The sequence below is a fragment of the Falco cherrug genome, chromosome 4 (genome assembly GCF_023634085.1).
Source record: "Falco cherrug isolate bFalChe1 chromosome 4, bFalChe1.pri, whole genome shotgun sequence".
In the NCBI taxonomy this organism is placed as follows: domain Eukaryota; kingdom Metazoa; phylum Chordata; class Aves; order Falconiformes; family Falconidae; genus Falco; species Falco cherrug.
The window spans coordinates 1,382,128-1,402,205 of NC_073700.1; the positions used below are offsets into that span (position 1 = coordinate 1,382,128).

General features: G+C 62.0%; 1 protein-coding gene across 4 annotated transcripts in view; it reads left to right on the forward strand.

Moving 5' to 3' along the window:
• The window catches only part of BSN (bassoon presynaptic cytomatrix protein), a 96,464-nt gene extending 76,571 nt beyond the window's left edge, over positions 1–19,893 (forward strand). For 2 of the 4 annotated variants that reach the window (XM_055709826.1, XM_055709830.1), the window contains 9 exons: positions 3,552–3,986; positions 5,489–12,136; positions 12,885–15,003; positions 15,313–16,055; positions 16,373–16,466; positions 16,595–16,738; positions 16,938–16,992; positions 17,077–17,176; positions 17,696–19,893. In XM_055709826.1, the coding sequence (XP_055565801.1) occupies positions 3,552–3,986; positions 5,489–12,136; positions 12,885–15,003; positions 15,313–16,055; positions 16,373–16,466; positions 16,595–16,738; positions 16,938–16,978 (10,224 nt within the window). In that variant the 3' untranslated portion in view covers positions 16,979–16,992; positions 17,077–17,176; positions 17,696–19,893. The remainder of the gene's footprint in view (positions 1–3,551; positions 3,987–5,488; positions 12,137–12,884; positions 15,004–15,312; positions 16,056–16,372; positions 16,467–16,594; positions 16,739–16,937; positions 16,993–17,076; positions 17,177–17,695) is intronic. The other 2 variants (XM_055709827.1, XM_055709829.1) reach the window with 2 other exon arrangements.
• Positions 19,894–20,078: the final 185 nt, after the last annotated feature.

Below are 20,078 nucleotides of genomic sequence, written 5' to 3' on the forward strand. Positions count from 1 at the left end.
GCGTACACACAGCTCCACGCAGTGCTGGCTGCTGACGGGGCTGGGGGCTCTCCCATGGCTCAGGAAAATTCAGTTATCCCTTTGCTTGTTTTCTGCCGTCCAGGGCTGTAACCACATAGTGATTTTCCACAGGGTTTCAGACTAAAGCTCAGGGTGCTGGGATGTCAGAAGGGTCTCCCCGGCCTGGGAGACCCCAGAGGTGCCAAAAGACAAGGCAGGAAGAGAAAATGCAAACTCACTATATGCCAGTCTCTCATCTTGGGCATTTCCCAGGGCTTGGCCAGCACGTCTCATGGCTGGCGAAGACTAAGGGCCAGCTCCACCCGCGACCTTCCCTACTTTCTGCCTTCCCTCTGTCCCCGTGCCTTTCTGCCTGCTGTGAAAAGCAAGGGGCATTTCAGAGTGAAGCTCCACAATCTTTTTGGCAGGGCTGTTTTTACTGGAGATCGTTCCCTTATCCGTTTCCCGGTTTGGTCCCATGAAGAGTTGAGCTGCCACATCTGCGAGACCAGGATGGCAGGTTGAGCTGCTCAAAGTGGGGCAGCTGCCAAGGGGGATGGCCGCGGAGCCACAGGTGGGAGGAACCTGAGAGAGGATGCTTAGACCAATCTGTGGAGCTATCAGATCCCCATGGCACAAATCAGTCCTGTGCTCAGCTGGTCCTGGAGGACCCCTAAGCCTCATCCTGATGAGATGACACCAGCAGGTCCTCTCTGCTGATGCCTGCCTTGCACTGTGGTGGTGACCCTTGCCGGCATGGACTCAGGGAGGTGCTGGTGGAACAGTGTGGGGTCCCCAGTCCAGCCTCCCATGCAGAGCAGGGCGGCCACCAACACAGGGGACTTTGTCTAGCAAAGTTTTGAACCCCCTCCAAGGATGGAGACCCCACAGTGACTGCCCCAGGCTGCACCACTGCCTCGGCAAAGGGACTGTTCCTAGTGTCCACCCTGAGCCTCTACTCCTGCAAAGCACATACGTCTGTACCCAGGCACACCTAGACAAAAGGAGCATGCTGATGTAGGAGGCTACATCTCCTGGAGGGTGTCCTGCCATGGTGGTTGTCCCAGCAGGGCACTGGCCAGAACATGTGTGACTCCTGCCTCTCCACAGGCACAAGAGCCATCTCCTTGGATGGGACCAGACTAGCGCTCAGTGTCTGCAGCTGGCACTTGGTGGGCAACGTTGGTCATCCTTAGCTTGAATTTTGTCCTGGAGGGGCAAAAGCAGCTGTGCACATCTCCTCGTCCAGACCTTCCCAGCCACCACGGTCTGGCAGGGTGGGACAGCGTGAGCATGGGCAATGCCCCATTCAGGGAGCATGTTAAGGGCTTGGGTGGGGCAGGCTGGGTAGTTCAAGGTGGGCTGATCTTCTCTGGTTCCTGCAGGACCAAGCTGGGAGCTGGCATGATGGTGTCGCAGAGAGTGAAGGGCAGGAGCTGAGCTGAGCTCTGCCCCGGCACAGCCAGCCTGTCCCCTCTGCATCACACCTCCCCCGTGCTCCTAGTATCAGGGAGGGAGCTCTGGTGAAGTGAAATGGGATTCCTGAAAGAGAAATGAAAAGGCCACGTATTTCCATGAGGCAGGGATTCAGTTTGTGTCACGCAATCACATTTCCTTCTGCAGTCTGAAATAATTACACAGCGGAGCAGGGCGAGGAGATCTGATTCAGAGGTATAGGGATGAGAGCGAGTTCTGAAATAAAAGAAAGCAAATGCAATCATTAAGATACAATAGGTTGCACATGCCTCTTAATTAGACTTTCTCTTTGATTAAGCAGTAATTAAAAATTACCGTGCTGAAAGGGTTATTTTTTCTTGGCCCTCCAAAGCCCCAAGGTATTCTTAAGATGTTTGTGTGAAGAGCAGGGGCTGCTGCGGGGCAGTGGGGCTGGGAGGGAGGGTGTTGCGCACCTGCCCTTTCTCCACAGAAGAAGCTCTCCTGCCTCTGCTCCCGGAGAGTGGGAGCTGGATGGCTGCTTCTGGGCCAGATTGCTGTGTGAGTGAAGAAGTGTCCGTGGGGAAGCCCACCACCACTGCCTGCTACTGGCCACCACCAGCTGCAAAGCGTCTCCAGCATCTTGTCAAAATGTGGGGACTCCTGGGTGTGGGATGCAGGTGTTAAGCCCGTCATGCTGCTGCCATCCCTTAGGTATGGTTTTTAGGGTCGTAGAATAGAATCATAGAATCATTTAGATTGGAAAAGACCCTTAAGACCATCTAGTCCAACTGTTAACCCAGCATTGCCAAGTCCACTGCTAAACCACGTCCCTAAGTGCCACATCTACAAGTCTTTTAAATACCTTCAGGGATGGGTGACTCAACCGGTACCCTGGGCAGCCTCTTCCAGGGCTTGATAACCCTTTTGGTGGAGAAATCTTTCCTAATATCCAATCTAAACCTCCCCTGGTGCAGCTTGAGGCTGTTTCCTTGAGGCCATTTTGGTGAACCTCATCTTCTACATGGAGACTCTGGCCCCAGGAGATGCTGCTGGCTTGTAGCCCCGGCCCCAGGCTGGTCCCGCTGAAGACCAAGACCACATCTCTAAGAGTGTGACAGCTCCTCTGGGGCCAGCTGCCCCCCGAGGTTGGCCACCCTGAGCTTCTGGAGCAACAGGTCAGCAAGAGGGTTCTGGGAAAAGGACTTGGAGCATATTGGGCTGTTAGCAGCAAAAACGAAAAGATTTAAGATGATGAAACATCAAAAGGGAAGGAAATGTCAGAGCCCTATTCCTGGACATTCCTGGGTGGGTAAAAATAGCCCTTGGACAACCTGGGGGGGAAAGTGCTTCTGATCTCTTAATGCAGAGCCCCTGCTGTAGCCCCATGGGCTATCTGCCACTCACAGCCCCGCTCACAAGCTGTTTTTTCCAGGCCATAAAATGACAGCTCTTGCTGAGAATTTCACTAGACAAGATTGTCTTGTTCTTTTCCTGCACAGCGTGTACTTTGGGTAATATCTTTGGGAAATTTTTGCGTACTTTTGTACCCAGCATTTTCTGATAACCCAGAAAAAAAATATCCTTAAGTATTATGATTATGCTATTAAACCTTTATTGTATCAAGGAAAACAAACCAGAGTGAGAGAAAAGCCGTATGGAGCCTGAGAAGTGTTAAGCTACGGTAGAAATCTGCCTTCATTGTTTAATTTCACTTAAAACTGTAATACCGACAAGACTGGAGATGAAAAGAGCTGGTGATGCTGAGGTGTTGTGGGGCAGAGTGTGAAATGCCTTTGTCATAGCCATGGTCCCTTTGGCTGAACATCAGTGAGGTCTGGACAAAGGTAGGGGTAGGTTTAAGCTGGGTGGTTGGCCTTTTTTAGGTGGTTTGTAGGGTCCAGCTCCAGTGCTGCACATCCCCTCTGCCACAGCACCAGCGTTTCAGCGCTTGCGTGCTCACCACCTGGCCTCCCTGAAGCAGGTTCTTTGGTTTGAGTGGGCTGAGTCCTTTGCGCCATCGCCATGTGTCCCGTCTGCTGAACTTCTTGGAGAGGTCCCTGCTGGGACGAAGCTCCCAGAGTTTATTCAGAACTTTTCCTTTCTTTGTTTTGCAGAAGAACGAATGGCTGTGCTTGAACTGCCAAACTCAGAGGCTGCTGGAAGGCAGCCTCGGTGACCCTGCCCCGATGCCACTGCCTGCCCCAAAGCAACCGCCCAGCAGCTCCCCACGGCACCAGCCCCCAGCCGCCAGCCAGCAGCCGAGAGCGCCCGTGCCAGTGCCCCCCGAGCCGGTGGCAGCCCCCGAGCAGCAGCCCTCACCCGCAAGGAGCCTCCGGGCTGCCGGGCAGAGCAAGACCCCAAGCCCTGTCCCGGTGGAGAAGAAGCCCCCAGTGCCAGCAGAAGAAAAGCTGCTGCCCAAAGCTGCCCCAGAGCCTTCCAGAGCTCCTGAGAGTGCCGTGCCGAAGGCAAAGAGCGCAACCCCCAAACCCGAGGCAGAGATCAAGGAGAGCCGGGCACCCCCCGAGGCGCCGCGGGCGAAGGAGCAGGAGGTGAGCTCTCTGGGTGCATCCAGCTCTGGGCATCCCTGGGGACTGCAGCCTGCCCAGGGCTGGCATGGCGCTGAGCCATGCCTCCACCAGCGGCCGTGCTCAGAAACAGGGGGGGGTTTATTCCAAGTCAGAGCAGAATCTGTGTCATTGAGGCCATTTGCCTCGGGAAATGGCCTTTTGGGAATTGGTGAGTTCAAAACACTGCTGTCTCAGCATTTCCAAACCACTTAGGAGCTTCACAGGCTCTGTAGCAGTGTGCTGGTCTTTGCCTTCTTTATATTAGCATGACACCAATTTGGGCATAATGTAACAGTGCAGGTCACCTCCGTCCTTTGGATTTGTTTTGAAATAACATAAGGGCAGTTCAGTTTGTTGTTAAATGGAAAACTTGTTTCACCTTTCATGTTGCAGCAGTGGGCATTTTTCAAACTCCTCGTCCCAGCTGTCTAAAAATTCAATAGAATTCAGGGAAATATTCAGCTGCATTGGGATGCTCTTCCCTCATAAGCAACCATCCCAGCAGCAGCTGGCACAGCCTCCCGCGGGAGGGGACATGGCAGGAGATCCCCAGTAGCTGGGAGGGGATGGCTGCCCCTCGTGCTGTTGTGTAGCCCCCAGGGAAGAGGCTCCTTACACCCCCAAAAATCAAATAAGGTCCATGGTGCCTCTGTGCTGGCAGGATGTTGGACTGGGTCCGGGTGCGACGGCACTTTCCCCGTGGCTCAGAGGCTTGCCCCCAGTGCTGCCTAATTGTAATGTCAATTAAAAGGGCCTGTTTATTTCTGCTGGCATCTAACGAGGATCCTGGGGGCCACTCTGCTTCTGAAGGCTGCTTTGCAGGGCTGTCAGTCAGAGAAATTAAAGTTCATTAAAAGGCGGCTGTTCCCCACGGCGGCTGCTGGCAAAGCTCCTGTCCTCTCAGTGCTGCCGCACCAGCCTGGCCGGGTGCCGGGGCACAACGGCTGCCCCCTCCCCAGACTCCCCCACCCCTATTACCAGTGCTTGGGCTTCTCCCCATGCTGGGAAGAGCAGCAGGCGGCTCTGCCCTCGCATCCCTTCCCTAGGGAAGGGCGTGTGGCCGTTGGTATCCCAAGGCTGACGGACAGGGCTCAGCCGCCGCTGGCTCTCTGTGTGGTGGATAGTAAAAAAATCGATATTGCCGTTAGACAGCCTTCCTGTCTTAGGTGTCAGGGGAGATAATGCTGATGGGGCCCAATTTTTTAAACATAGTTATGAGTCCTACAGCACCTTTGCCCCTGGGGACATGTGCTGTGCCACCCCCCGCCTGCAGCTCACCCCATTACCTGCCTTCATTAGTACGCAGACAAATTGCTGATGAGCCATTGAGGGAGGGACACATGGCGGCCCCGACCTTCATGCTGGGCAGGCTCCCAGTGCTGCCCAGACCTTCTGTGTGGTCCTCAGGAGAGGATCTGGGGGGAAGTGGGGACAGCAGCTCCAGAGCTGCCTGGGTCTGACGCTGCACTCTCCCTTGCCCGCAGGACGGGAGCAAGCCTTACCCCCCGGACCTGTCCCGCAGCCCCCAGAGCCTGAGCGACACCGGCTACTCCTCCGATGGCATCTCCAGCTCACAGAGCGAGATCACCGGCCTAGTGCAGCAGGAGGAGGAGAAGCTGAGCAGCACCGGGCTGACCAGGCAGAGCCCCCCCAGCCCCTCCGAGCTCACCAAGCTGGAGAGCAGCATGCGGCCTCTTCTGGAAGGCCGGGGTGCCCCACCAGAGCCTGCCGAGCGCGGCAAGGGTGGCCCAGAGCCACAGGAGGAGCAGCAGCGGCAGCGGCCACGGTACCTCTCCATCACCCCTGAAGCCTTCGACTCAGATGAGGAGCTGGAGGACATTCTGGAGGAGGATGAGGACTCGCTGGAGTGGGAGAATCAGCGGGAGCGGCGGGAGAGCGCAGAGTCATCAGATGAGTTTGGCAGCAAGCTGCGGCACGACTATGTGGAGGACAGCAGCGAGGGGGGCTTCTCCCCAGTGCCCCCTCAGCCCAAGGGCCGGGAGGTGGAGGTGAGCGATGAGGAGTTCATGCGGAGGCAGATCCTAGAGATGAGCGCAGAGGAGGACAACCTTGAGGAAGAGGAGGAAGACTATGGGCGCACCAAGTATGGTGTCCCCAGAGCCGGGCAGAAGGCTGAGGTGGAGAAGGGCAAAGAGGCGGCATCAGCCAAGCGGCGCCTGCCACATGGCCCCAGCAGCCTGTACAAGGAGGAGGGGAAGGAGCTGGAGGTGGCGGAGGGTGACGACTTGAGCACAGCCCAGGGAGGCCTGCGGCGCTTCAAGACCATTGAGCTGAACAGCACGACTGGCTACGGCCGGGAGATGGAGATGGGCCAGGAGGTGGATGCCAGCCTGGACCGGGAGCCTGAGCTGGAGATGGAGAGCCTGACGGGCTCCCCTGAGGAGCGGTCCCGGGGTGAGTACTCCTCCACCCTGCCAGCCACGACACCCAGCTACACCTCTGGCACCTCACCCACCTCCATCTCCTCCCTGGAGGAGGACAGTGACAGCAGCCCCAGCCGCCGGCAGCGGCTGGAGGAGGTGAAACAGCAGAGGAAGGCTCGCCACCGCTCGCACGGGCCCTTGCTTCCCACCATTGAGGACTCGTCTGAGGAGGAGGAGCTGCGGGAGGAAGAGGAGCTGCTGCGGGAGCAGGAGAAGATGCGGGAGGTGGAGCAGCAGCGCATCCGGAGCACTGCACGCAAGACCAAGCGTGACAAGGAGGAGCTGAGGGCCCAGCGGAGGAGGGAGCGCTCCAAAACCCCCCCTAGCAACCTCTCCCCCATTGAAGATGCCTCTCCCACTGAGGAGCTGCGGCAGGCGGCAGAGATGGAGGAGCTGCACCGCTCCTCCTGCTCCGAGTACTCACCCTCCATTGACTCGGAGGCCGAGAGCTTCGACACTGTGGCCTCCAAGCTGTACAAGTCGGGCAGCGAGTACAACCTGCCCACCTTCATGTCACTGTACTCCCCAACGGAGAAGGGGGACAGCGGCCCCAGCCAGCCGGCCAGCAAGCCCCTTAAGAGTGCCGAGGAAGCTTATGAGGAGATGATGAGGAAGGCAGAGATGATGCAGAGGCAGCAGGTCCAGCAGGCGCAGCCGGCTGTTTCCTATGGCAGTGGCTACCAGCAGGTTGGCTACCACGGCACCGAAGGCCAGAATGGCTTTGAGTACCAGTATGCTGAAGAGTACCAGTATGACGGTGGCCCCACACGCCCCTCCCAGCCCAGCTATCCAAGTGCCCTGCCGAAGGCAGGAGCGGTGTATGAAGAGATCCTGCAGACCTCACAGAGCATCTCCAGGATGCACCAGTCTTCCTCCTTTGACCTGGCCCTCGAGCAGGGAGAGAAGGCAAAGGGGCAGGACGAGACGTACCAGGAGAAGCACTTCCTCAATGCCGAGAGCGCCTATGCTGACCTGATGAAACAGAACGGGGGTCCGCTCACCCCTGGCACCAGCCCCACGCAGCTCTCCGCTCCCGTCTCCTTTGCCACCTCTGACAGCAGCACAGGCAAGGCCATTCCTGACGTCCGGGTCACCCAGCATTTTGCAAAAGAGGGGCAAGACCTAGCCAAGGTCCAGATCACCCCAGCAGCGCCCGGCCCCGTGTCCAAGGCTGCCACCACTCCTTATGCCTACAGCAAAGGTGCCAGCACGGTGACGACAGCAGCGGGCAGCCCTGGGAGCGTGCTGCGGAGCTACAGCTCCCCAGCTCCAGAGGTCCCACCCATAGCTGGCAGAAGCTACACTCCAGTGAAGAGCACCATCAGCTACGGCTCGCAGACGGAGGACACCAGCAGAAGCAAGGCAGCGGTGGAGATCAGTGTGCAGACAGCCAGGGAGAAGCTCCCGGCTGCGAGCGATGGCAAGCCCCCACCGCCCAAGACATACTCCTTCTTCAAGAGCTCCAGCCCTCCGCTGTCACCCACCTCCCCCACACAGAGTCCCACCCGTGCTGCAAAGGCCACAGCAGAGTTCTCCACGCAGACACAGAGCCCCCTCCTCCCCTACGAGGGTCCCACCGCTGCCGCTGCTGGCCCCGCCATCTCTTCACCCATGGTGGCACAGGGGACGCAGACGCCGCACCGGGCAGGCTCGCCGCGCCTGACCCGGCAGCCCTCTTCACAGGATGCCCCCTTCATGCTGATCACACTGGCGGCTGACGCGGCCAGCCAAACCAAGCTGGTCAGCTCCGGCTCCTCGACATCCCCCACCTCATCTCCCACCAGGCCAAGCCGGCAGCTGCCGGCACATGGCTACAGCCAGGCGCTGGAGCCAGAGCAGCCACCAGGTGCCTATGTCAGGACACAACCGGTGAAGGAGCACAGCCAGAAGGCACCTGCCGTGACTTCAGCCACAGAGAGCATCACGGGGCTGTATGGCTGGGGAGCACTTCCTGCAGAAAACATCTCCCTCTGCCGCATCTCCTCCATCCCCGGCACGTCCCGGGTTGAGCCAGGGCCCAAGGTGCCGAGCACTAACGCTGTAGACTTACGGACTGCGCTGAAGTCTTCCCCCATCATCATAACGGACCAAGGTATGGATCTCACCTCCTTGGCCACTGAGGCCAGGAAGTACTGCCTGACCTTGGACCATATCCCAAGTCGACAGTCCACGGCCATCCAGCCCTTGATCATCAACCTCAATGCCCAGGAGCAGCCCCATGCCATCATCGCAGCAGCCAGCACCGCCGGCCTGGCCATAGCCTCCCCCATGCTCCTCTCGCAGGCCAAGCAGCCTGTAGTCTATGGAGACCCTTTCCAGAGCCGGGTGGACTTTGGGCAGGGGACTGGGAGCCCGGTGTGCCTTGCACAGGTGAAGCAGGTGGAGCAGGGTGTCCAGACAGCCACTGTCAGAGCCAGTGGAGCAGCCGTAAGCAAGCCTGAGCCCACTGCTGCCCCCCAGACCAAGTTTGCAAGGTATGGCATGCCAGGCCAGATGGTGAAGAAGGACGCGCTCATCACACAGACCAGTGGGGCGCAGAACATTGGTGGCCACCCTCAGGCCTTCCCACCAGAGCCGGGCTCGGAGTTGTACCGGGCAGTTCCAGTGGAGCTGAAGAGCCAGAGCCCTCTCCTTGCCCTGGGCGGCAAGAAATCCCAGGTGATGATGGTGCAGATGGAGGAGGTGGCGGCTGGACCAGTGACCAAAGTGCTGAAGGAGGAGCCGCCGGCCAATGTGTTGGACCTCACGGGTGTGAAGCCAGAGAGCCAGGTCGCCTGCTGTGACATGGTCTACAAATTCCCCTTTGGTGGCAGCTGCACCGGGGCTTTCAACCCCACCTCCAAGATGCCAGAGAAGAAAGCCGGGGAGGCATCGGCACCTGGCCGGAAAGCCAGTGGGCCGCTCTACGGCAGCAGAGAGCCAGAGCTGCCAGAGACCTTCCCCTACCGAGAGCAGCCAGCCCCAGCACCCGCGCTTTATGAGGAGCAGAAGTTTTACCCGACTGGCGCCTTCGGCCGCCTCTACTCCTCCATGTCAGACACGAACCTCTCTGAAATTGGGATGAGCTACTACCCCACGAAGGGGGATCAGCCCTTCCCCTCCCCAGCGGGTGATGCTGCAGTGGACCTCAGCACCATGAAGCACTCCTACAGTGTGGGCTTTGCCGAGGGGGGTTACCTGGGCCAGGGGCTGCAGTACGGCTCCTTCTCTGACCTCCGCCAGCCAGCGGAGCTGCTGGGCCACCCACTTCCCATGCGGAGGTACAGCTCGGCCTCCAACATCTACTCCGACTACCGCTTCTCACCCCGGGGGGACCTGGCCAGCTTCCAGGAGTCCAGCCTGGCCCACTACAGTGCCACCACGGCACGCGAGATCAGCCGTATGTGCGCCGCCCTCAACTCCATGGACCAGTATGGAGGCCGGCATGCCAACGGCCCCGACCTGCTGCCCTATGCCCACAGCGCTGGGCCGGGGACCGCGGTGGGACTGGCGGCTCAGCAACAGGGCCCTGTGCCCCCCAAACATGGCAGGATGTACAACCCCACCTTCCCGGAGACGCGGCAGGGCCTTGGCAGCCTGGCACAGTACAACATCCCCGGTGTCCGCCTGGGCGCCATCCGGCAGATGTTCCCTTCCACCGCCACAGTGCGGGCCGCTGACGGCATGATCTACTCCACCATCAACACACCCATCGCCTCCACGCTGCCCATCACCACCCAGCCGGCCTCAGTGCTGCGGCCCATGCTGCGTGGGCTGTATAGACCCTATGGCCCGGGCGGTGTGGCGGCGGTCCCGCTGGCCAGCCTGACCAGGCTGCCGGTCATCACCCCCCGTGTCCCACTGGCGGCACAGGGCCTCTACCGCTACCCAGCCCCGAGCCGGCCAGCCCCGCCAGCCTCGCTGGTGGAGACACCCGTCTACCTGGGCAAGCCCGTCAGCACAGCACCGGTGGCGGCGGGTGCTGGTCCCGCTTCCAAAGCCCCCACCGCCCCTATTGGTGGCTTGCAGAGAGCGGAGCCAGCGGGGGCTGCTCCCCATGCTGAGGGGCCGGCGGCACCAGCGGCCAGCAAGGAGGGTGGGCAGGTGCCCACGGTACCCAAGCCACCACTGGATGGGGCACAGCGGGAGGAGCGGGAGCGGGAGGAGGAACGGCAGCGCAAGCAGCAGGAGCACGTGCTGCAGCTGGAGCGGGAGCGCGTGGAGCTGGAGAAGTTGCGGCAGCTGCGGCTGCAGGAGGAGCTGGAGCGGGAGCGTGCAGAGTTGCAGCGGCACCGGGAGAAGGAGCAGCTGCTGGTGCAGCGGGAGCTGCAGGAGCTGCAGTGCATCAAGCAGCAGGTGCTGCAGCAGCAGCAGGAGGAGCGGCATGCGCAGCTGGCCCTGCAGCGGGAGCAGCTCGCCCAGCAGCGCCTCCAGCTCGAGCACATCCACCAGCTCCAGCACCAGCTGCAGCAGCAGCTGGAGGAGCAGAAGCGGCAGAAGTCTGCTTTCCCTGTGCCCACTGAGCCCACTGCCCGTCCGCCTGAGGGGCCTGCCGAGGCGCCGCGGGCCCTGCCGCACAATGGGCAGGCATGGCCTCCACCAAGCCAGGCAGCACCAGATGGGCCCGCTGGTCCCCGCTACCCTGCACCACAGCGGCCGCTCAGTAGCTCGGCCTCAGACATGTCGCTGCAAGCCGAGGAGTCCTGGGAGCCTGGCCGGGGCATCAAGAAGAGGAACTCAATGCCACGGCTGCGTGATGCCTATGAGAAGGAGGTGGCACAGGAGGCCTTCACGGCGAGGAAGACGGCAGACAGCAGCGTGCAGACGGATGAGGAGGATGGTGAGGAGCGGTACCTGCTGTCACGGCGGCGGCGAGCGCGGCGCAGCACTGACTGCAGCGTGCAGACAGACGAGGAGGACAGTGGGGAGTGGGAGCAGCCTGTGCGCCGCCGGCGCTCCCGGGCCTCGCGGCACGCTGAGGCCAGTGCTGAGGGAAAGCTGGAGGGGGTGGCCCGCAGCACAGCCAGTGTGGGCATCCAGACCATCAGCGACTGCTCGGTGCAGACAGAGCCCGATCAGCTCCTCCGTGTCTCCCCCTCCATCCATATCACCACCCATGACCCCCGTGTGGAGATTGTGAAGTACATCTCGGCCCCAGAGAAGACACAGCGGGGTGAGAGCCTGGCCTGCCAGACGGAGCCGGAGGCAGCCCTGCAGCCCGGCATTGTGGTCCCCCAGCTGACGGTGCCCACCACCATCACGCCCTATTCCACCAACATCCAGATGGTGAGCACGGGCCCCCTGGACCCCCACGCTGTCCGGCAGCAGACCTTGGGCAAGTTTGAGAAGAAGAAGCCAGATCCCCTGGAAATCGGGTACCAGTCCCATCTACCGGCCGAGTCCCTCTCCCAGCTGGTAACCCGCCAGCCACCCCGTTCTCCACAGGTCCTTTACTCGCCTGTCTCCCCACTGTCCCCCCACCGCCTCCTGGAGTCCTCTTTTGCCACCAGTGAGCGGCTGAACAAGGCTCACGTTCCCCCGCAGAAGCACTTCACCACCGACTTGGCCCAGCGTCAGCAGTCGCTGCCGCGTCCCATCAAGACCATGCAGCGCTCTCTGTCTGACCCCAAGCCCATCAGCCCCACCGCCGAGGAGGCTGGCAAAGACAGGTTCTCCCTCTACCAACACTCGCTGCTCCCTGGCACCCAGGTACGTCAACACAGGGAAAACCTTTCCCTTGGGGAATGGCTGCAGGAGGCACCTCGGGACATTTCGGTTTCATTAGTACTGTGGCAATTAATATTTTAAAGGGCTGGCTTCCATAGCAGCTGATGACAGCCGGTGTGCACAGCCGTGTGCACCAGAGCCGGCAGCCGGAGGGAGGCCCTGGAGCTCCACAGGCTCCATGAGCCCAGCAGCGGGCAGGAACTGCCCCCCTGGCAGGGTCGGGGCTGTCCCCTGTCCCCTGCCCAAGCCAGGTCCCCCTTCTCTGCCAAGGAGCAGCCACCATGCATGACTCCGATTCAGGCTGTGGCGGCTCTCGCTCCCGCCTTTGCCCCCGCTCACCGAGGTTGCCTTAGGCTGCCAAGCGCCCAGCAGACAGCCCTGGGGCAATTCCCGGGGCAGCAGCAGCCCCCGGCCACTCCCCTGGGCCCTGCTGCCAAGCGCCTGAGGACAGAAAGCAGTTTTTGCGGCAGGCAGCGGCGTGCACATGGCCAGCCTGGCACTTGGCTGGCTGCCACCCCTGGTAATTACTCACGGAAAGCGCCCTGCCTGTTACTTCCATCCTATTTATTGTGCTTTTACATAAATGCCGCTTCCTCAGTGCATGGGGGAACACGTGCATAGTGGGCCACCTCACCACAGCCCACCACATGCAAAATGCTCTGTGATGCTCGGGAGGGACATGGAGGGACCCCCACCTGTGCCCCTGACCAGATGTCGCTTGGCTTTGCAGGTGGGGGGACTGCAGTCAAGCCCACTGGCACGCAAGGTGAAGCGGACGCTTCCCAGTCCGCCGCCTGAGGAGCCCCATGTCCCCCTGGCCAGCCCGGCCGCTTCCCAGCTTTACCTGAGCAGCCTGGCCCCCAAGGCCACCGCGCCGGTCACCAAGGCCAGCCTGCTAAAGGAACTGGACCGTGACCTGAGGCTGGTGGAGCACGAGGCCACCAAGCTGCGGAAGAAGCAGGCAGAGCTCGATGAGGAGGAGAAGGAGATCGACGCCAAGCTGAAGTACCTGGAGCTGGGCATCACCCAGCGCAAGGAGTCACTGCTGAAGGAGCGGGGGAGCGGGCGGGACCACCCCTACCTGCGCTGCGCCGGGGACCGCCGCGACTACCTGTCTGACAGCGAGCTGCACAGCCTGCGCCTCGCTGCCTACGATGGTGCTGGCCTGCACCCCGCACCTGCCGGGCAGTACCCTGACTTTGCCGCCGCCGCTGCCTCCTACGACACCTACCCATACCCTGCCCCACAGGGCCCCGCTGCCTTCCCGCCAGCACGCCTGCAGCCCCCTCAGTACCCCACGGCCAGCACCTCGCAGGATGGCTTGCCTGCGGCCCCGCTGCCTGCCTTCGCCTCAGCCGGCACCTTCCCGGCCCCCGGCCCCACATATCCGGAGCTGGGCACCCCAGGCCAGCCGGGCTTCCGGCCCCAAAACCCCTACCAAGCCCCGAGCGCCTTCGCTGGGGCGGCCACCGTGCCAGCAGCACAGCCCGCCCTCTTCCAGAGCCCAGCGGACATCGCTGGTGGGCACCAGAAGCCACGGCAGACCTCACTGGCCGACCTGGAACAGAAGATCCCCACCAACTACGAGGTCATTGGCACAGTCACCAGCTCCTCCGCCGTTCCCGACGTCACCTTCAGCACTGCGCCAGTGAGCAGCAGCTACGAGCAGTACAAGGCGCCCGAGGCCCGGCCAGCCGAGAGAGCCAGCGTGGCCCAGGGGCCCTCAGCCAGCTTCTCTTCCGAGTCCCTCTACACCAACCTGGAGCAGAACATCCCCCGTAACTACGTGATGATCGAGGACATCAGCGAGCTCACCAAGGAGAGCCCACCAGTAGAGGGGCAGAAAGCGGAACCGGTGGGCATGGGCACCGACAGCCGCCACGGCAGGGAGAAGAGTGAGCTGGGGGACACTGAAGGCCCCAGCCGGCCCTGCTGCTACACCAAAGCTGAGGAGGAGTCTGAGGAGGATGTCTATGACCACCACGGCCCTGAACATCGAGGGAGGAACAGCTACCACCGGGGCGTGGAGAGCAATGGCAGGGTGTTTGGGAGCTCCACCAGCTCATCCTACTACTATGGGGACAGTGAGTACCGGCACTCCTCACGGGTGGACAAGCACGGCTCCAGCACGGCACTACCGAAGCATTCATCCAAGAACCTGGCGCCTGCCGTCATCTCCTCAAAGCGCAGCAAGCACAGAAAGCAGGGCATGGAGCAGAAGATCTCCAAGTTCTCCCCCATCGAAGAAGCCAAAGATGTGGAGTCAGACCTAGCCACTTACGCAACGACGACATCGGTTGGCAGCAGCAATGTGGCCTCCAGGGCCAAGAAAATGCAGGAGGAGATCACCTATGGCCTGAAGAAGAACGTCTATGAGCAGCAGAAGTACTACGGTGTCTCCAGCCGGGATCTGGTGGATGAGGAGGAGCGGGTCTACTCTGCCAGCAGCAGAACCCGCTCCTCTGGCTATGGGGTGGAAAAGTCCTCCAGCCGGGAGGTGGGCGGCCGGAGCAAGTCCTACGAGCGGGAGGGCACGGAGCGCTCCCAGAAAGGTGGCTCCAAGCCCTCATCCCTCAGCATGAGCCAGAGCCGTGGGCGGGCGCCCATCCGCACGCAGCCCTCGGAGGAGGAGAGCCCCGTCAGCCCCCTGGGGAAGTCGGTGGGGGGGTCACGAGCCACGGGGGGGCCCGGCCCCCAGTCGGCAGGGGACCCCTGCTCCCAGTTCTGCTCCAGCCACTCGTTGCCTGATGTGCAAAAGCACATCAAAGACGTGCCAAGGAGTCACTCGTACAAGCACGAGGAGGGCTACGGCATGGATGATGCTCATTGCGTTGTCTCGGACAGTGAAGGTAACGGCTCCCCGTGGTGACCACCCCAGAGCATGGCACTTCCCCGGGGCATGCCTGTCCGCTTGTATGCAGAGACACTCTCACCGCCTCAGTTTGCTTGACATGTGCCTTCCCCTGCCCCGGGTGTTCGGTGTTAGCTGGTCCTGCACGGTGCCCCACCATGCTGTGCCGCGCCGCGTCCCGTCCCTGCCGGCACAGGCTGTCCCCCGCGCGCGTGCCCGCTGCTTGCCTCTCCCACCTCATTGCATGGCTTCCGCCCGGGCAGCCTTGAGTGAGAGATTGACTGTGGTTTGTTTTTGGTTCCCGAAGCCTATCATTTGGGTCAGGAAGAGACGGACTGGTTTGATAAGCCCAGGGAGGCACGGGCAGAGAGGGTCAGGCACTACGGTGGCCACTCTTCCTCACAGAAGAGACCCCCGGTTAAGCACACCTACCACGACTACGACGAGCCCCCTGATGAGGACCCGTGGCAGCACAACGACTACCCCCAGCACCGTGAGCACCGGCACCACAGGGAATACGAGCGCCATGCCGGCACCTCGCGGCATGCTGGTGATGAGCCCCAGCGCCGCTCGGCCAAGCAGCATCCACGGGAGCCCAGCCGTCACGAGCCCCGTGGCCACGGGCCGCCAGCTGCCCCCAAGAAGGCACAGCAGCCGGAGTGCCGTGCACCCGCGCCCTATGGCCCCAGCTCCACCGAGTACACCCCACCATCTCGCTCTGCTGCTCACCACCACAGCGCCGAGACCCCCAAGGCACAGAAGCCTCCCCAGCCACACGGGTCAGCCACCCCAGTGCCAAAGCCAGAGCCCCTCGCACACCCACAGCAGCCAGCAGCCAGGCAACAGCAGGCAGGGCAGCAGGCAGTGCGGCAACAGCCAGCAGCACGGCAGGCTGCCCAACCAGCAGGCTCAGCACAGCCCGAGGCCAGGGGCAGGACACAGGGACCCCCATCATCCCGGCCACCACAGCAGCAGCCGGGGCCAGCTCAGGCGGCGGGGAAGGCACCAGCTGCGCTCCACGCACAGCCGGGTGGGCACCCAGCGCCAGCGGTAAGTATGGGCTTGGCTGCTTCCTGACCCCACAGCTCTGCCTGGCTGGCCATGGCCAGTGGCTCGCGGGGGAAGATCTGGGGATGAGAGCCATGGGGCAAGGTGTATCCCACCCGTGTGCTCACCACAGCCACCTCTGGGTGCCATGGGAGCAGGCATCCCCTCGAGGGGACATCCCTGTGCCATGCATCCCTTGCTGCCCCTTTTGGGGCTGTGGAGCAGCGTTCAGGAGTTCGGTGTTGCCTCCCACCCCAGGCCACCCCTGGTGGAATCTGTGCTGGGAGGGCGACCCCTGAGAGCTGTCTTCCCTGTTCCAGCCAAAAGCAGAGCAGATGGATGCATCCAAACTTGCAGCGAAAGTGCCACAGCAGCCAGGGAGAGCACCTGCGGCACAGCCTCTGGGAGCAGCAGGTCAGTGGGCCTGGCAGCACGGTGCCATCGCTGCCTGCACCGGCTGCCTGACCTGAACCCTGGGGGCTCAGCCGAGCTCCTCTGGCTGGGCCCGTGCCCTGCTAACAGTGGCTTTGTTTGTCCCTCAGCAGACAGCAAAGCCGGTCCGAAGGCGGCTGGGCCACGTGGTCCCAGCGGCGCAGCCACAGGGCAGCCCGGTGGGGAAGGAGAGAGCGTTTTCTCTAAAATCCTGCCGGGTGGGGCAGCGGAACAAGCAGGCAAACTGACTGAAGGTGAGGGCTGCTCCTGGGGATGGGGACGGGGTGGTAATGCTCTTCTGCACCCAGACTGGGTTGGGCGCTTTGGGGGTGGCCGGGTGCAGCTGGTGGGATGCGGTGCTCCTGCGGTGTGGGGCCCAGGGAGGTGGGGAGCCAGGGCGCTGGGGGGCCGGGGCGGCTGCACTATGCTGATACCTCTCCGGCTTCCCCACAGCGGTGTCGGCTTTTGGCAAGAAGTTCACTTCGTTCTGGTGAGAGAACGGCACAAGGTGAGTGCAGTTGGCACCGGGTGCTGCGCTGCAGGCTTTCCCTGCCCCAGCAGCACCCGATGCCCTGCCTGCTCCCTCCTGCAGCAGGAGTTTGGGAAACGAGTGGAGATCGAGTCGTTGCAGTGGAAAAACCTATGAAGAAGCCAGTGAATTCAGCACACAGCGCTGGACTCTGAGTATAACGGTGAGTGTCTGGAGCACACCCACACACCAGTCCCCTCCATCATATCAGTTCCCTCCATCACCACTGGTCCCCTCCACCATGCCATCCCCGGGGCTCCCGCTGCACCCCTGTCTGCCCTGGCACCCACTGAACGCTGCCCTGTCCTGCCCCCAGTCCTCAGAGTGAGAAGGACGCGGTGCAGCCCCGGCCCCTTCACACTCGGCCGCACATCCTCAGCCCTGCGCACCAGCCCCGAGCCAAGGCGTGGGGGCTTGGCCTTGTTCCCCAGGCCTGGCAGCATGGTGTGGGCCAATGCCGTACGGATGCTGATGCAGACCCTGGGCTGGCGGGGAAGGTTTGGGCAGCCCAAGCTCTGCTCTGGGAGCCCGTCCAGCACGGGGGCGGCAGCAGCTGCTCCGCCAGCAGCACCTCGCGGCTCATGGCCACCCGTTTGCTCAGGCTGGTGCTGCCGCTCCACAGGGTCTCCTCCACAGGGACGTCACCTCTTGAGCTAATACCTCTCTCTCTGTCTCTTGCAAGCTTTTGAAAGCAGGGCAATCCCTGGATGCTGGACCAAATGGCGGCCGAGCGGGGACCTGGCAGACGCTTCGGGGCAGGCGCCCCCCACGCCTGGCGAGCAGCTCCGATGCGGCACACGACGAGCCCCAGCAGCCGCCCCGAGGGAACGGGCCTGATCCGGACCATCGGGTCAGGCCCCTTAGGTGGGCCGTGACCCTTTCTCAAGATTATACGCAGAGTTGCTCCCTCTGAACCCCAGCTCTGGCCTCTTCATAGGTTTTTCCTCCCCCACGAGCCGAGGGCTGGGCGCTGCAGGCGCTGCTTCTCCTTCCCAACCCCGTCCACCCCTCCGGGGCCATCCCTGCGCCCCTGCACTGCGGCCCACTCCCAGCCCGCTGGGGAGCCCCCGGAGCGTGTCAGCCAGGACCTAACACTGTTTCACTACCGAAATACGAGGCCATAGGACTCTGACAGGCGGCATGGCCGGCCTTTGCCGATGCGGCCGCCAGCTGGGCATGTGTCCCAGCACGCGGCACCGCCCCGAAGCCATTGGAAGCATTGAAAGGGCCGCGCTCGCCCTCGCCACGCAGCCAGCGCGCCCACCGCCGGGCACCCCTTTTCTTTCAAGAACAGCCTTAATCATCCCACTTTGATTTCTGTGTATACCTCATCCGCACTGGGGGGGGGGCACGGGGCGTCGTCAGGGAGGGGGTCCTTTTTTCTCAGTTTCTTTGGGTTCATTTTATTTTGGGTTTGGTTTGGTTTTTTTTCTAAACTTTATACCAAATCCTCTTCCCTCTTTGCATTGTGCGATGAGTTAGCACATGGGCTGTCGTCTGTAGAAGCAATAGAGTGCAGGAGGCTACAAAAGAGCACAAATCCCGTGGAACAAGATCAGGAGAGCTTTGCCTCCGGCAGTATCCTTCCTTTTACTGTGCAATCCAAGTCCTTCTCAAGCCATTTCGCGGGGACGGCCAGTGCAGCGGCCGGTGGCCACAGCCCACTCGCCCTGCCAGGAGGGGGTTCCCCGGGGGGGGGGGTGGGGGGGGGGGGTGGCACTGCCCAAGGAGGGGGCTTGCCAGCGTACAGCTGCATGCCACCTGTGCCCCACTGCCTCCCCACGCCGGCATCACCCTCCACCCCGGTGCCCCCGGCGGCAGGTGGCAGCCACCCGTTCACCCGCCTGATGTTCTATGCAACGAAATAACACGACTCCAGAACAAGACCTGTGAATAGCTAATCAGTTCAATGTCACACCTAAGGGTTTCATCACAAAGCGTGCCGCCAAGCGACCCGAGAACTACTCTTTATCGACCACCCGTGCGTATGAATTCGTGGCATGTTCGACCCACGGAGGGCCACTTTGCCAAAGGGCAGCCCTAGCGCCTGTGACCGTCTGTCCCGTCGTAGAGCATGGCTTGCTACTTCTCTGCACGGTTCCACCCGCCTTTCAGTGCTTGCTGTTCTTTGCCTGGACTTTTCTTTTTTTCTTTTCCATCAGTCCATCGCTGTACTGAAAGCTCTTAGCAGATTTATGCACTTGTTATTGAGGGCCCAGTTGCCGTGGGAAGCCCATGCTCTGCGGCAGGACCCTTGCAGGGGGCTCTGCCTGTGCCCAGGGCTGGGGGAGATGCTGGCAGCTGCGGGAGTGGGAGCGTGGTGCTCCCGTGGGGCAGCCCCACAGAGGAGAGATGCAGCCCCACGCACACCCGACGCCTCTCCCCGCGATGACAAGTGCATAGCCTGAGGGTGCCTTCTCCAGGCCCCCAGCCCCCAGCTCCTCGCGCTGTAAATACTTGTACAGTGTGTAAATCACACGCGGGACTGAGACCCCCAGTGGGGCCTGTCTTGCTGCCTGAGCATATCCGCCACCTCGCCTCCGCCGCCGGGTCCGGGGGCATCGGAGCCCCCCGGCAGGCTGGGCCCCAGCCCACCATGGCAGTCGGCTGGCCGGGGCGGGGGGCGCAGGGCGCGAGGGCGAGGGGCCGAGCGTGGCCGGGCACCGTTTCCAGCGGTAAGTGCAATGCCGGGTGCGCTCCCTCTGAACATTGTGACGGTGTGCGTGTCTGCTGTGCTCTGTGCCACCTGTAGTGACCCCGTACCGTGCCGTACCGTGCCGTACCGTGCCGTACCGCCCCCGCCGCTGTGTCGTGACTCCCTCCCAGAAGCTGCCCCCTCACCAGGTGTTTCTGTGGGAACAGAATAAAAAGGACTTGACACAAACCGTGGACTGGCCCCGGTTCCTGCCTGCCTGTGGCGAGGGGGGGCGGGGGGGGCTGGACCCTCGGCACGGCGGGGGCGGCCGGGCCGGAAGCCCCGTGGGCCTGGGCGGCACCGAGCTCCGTGGCCCACACCCGGGGCTGCTGGGCTGGGGGGTCCCTGTGGGCCCCACGGGCCCGATCCC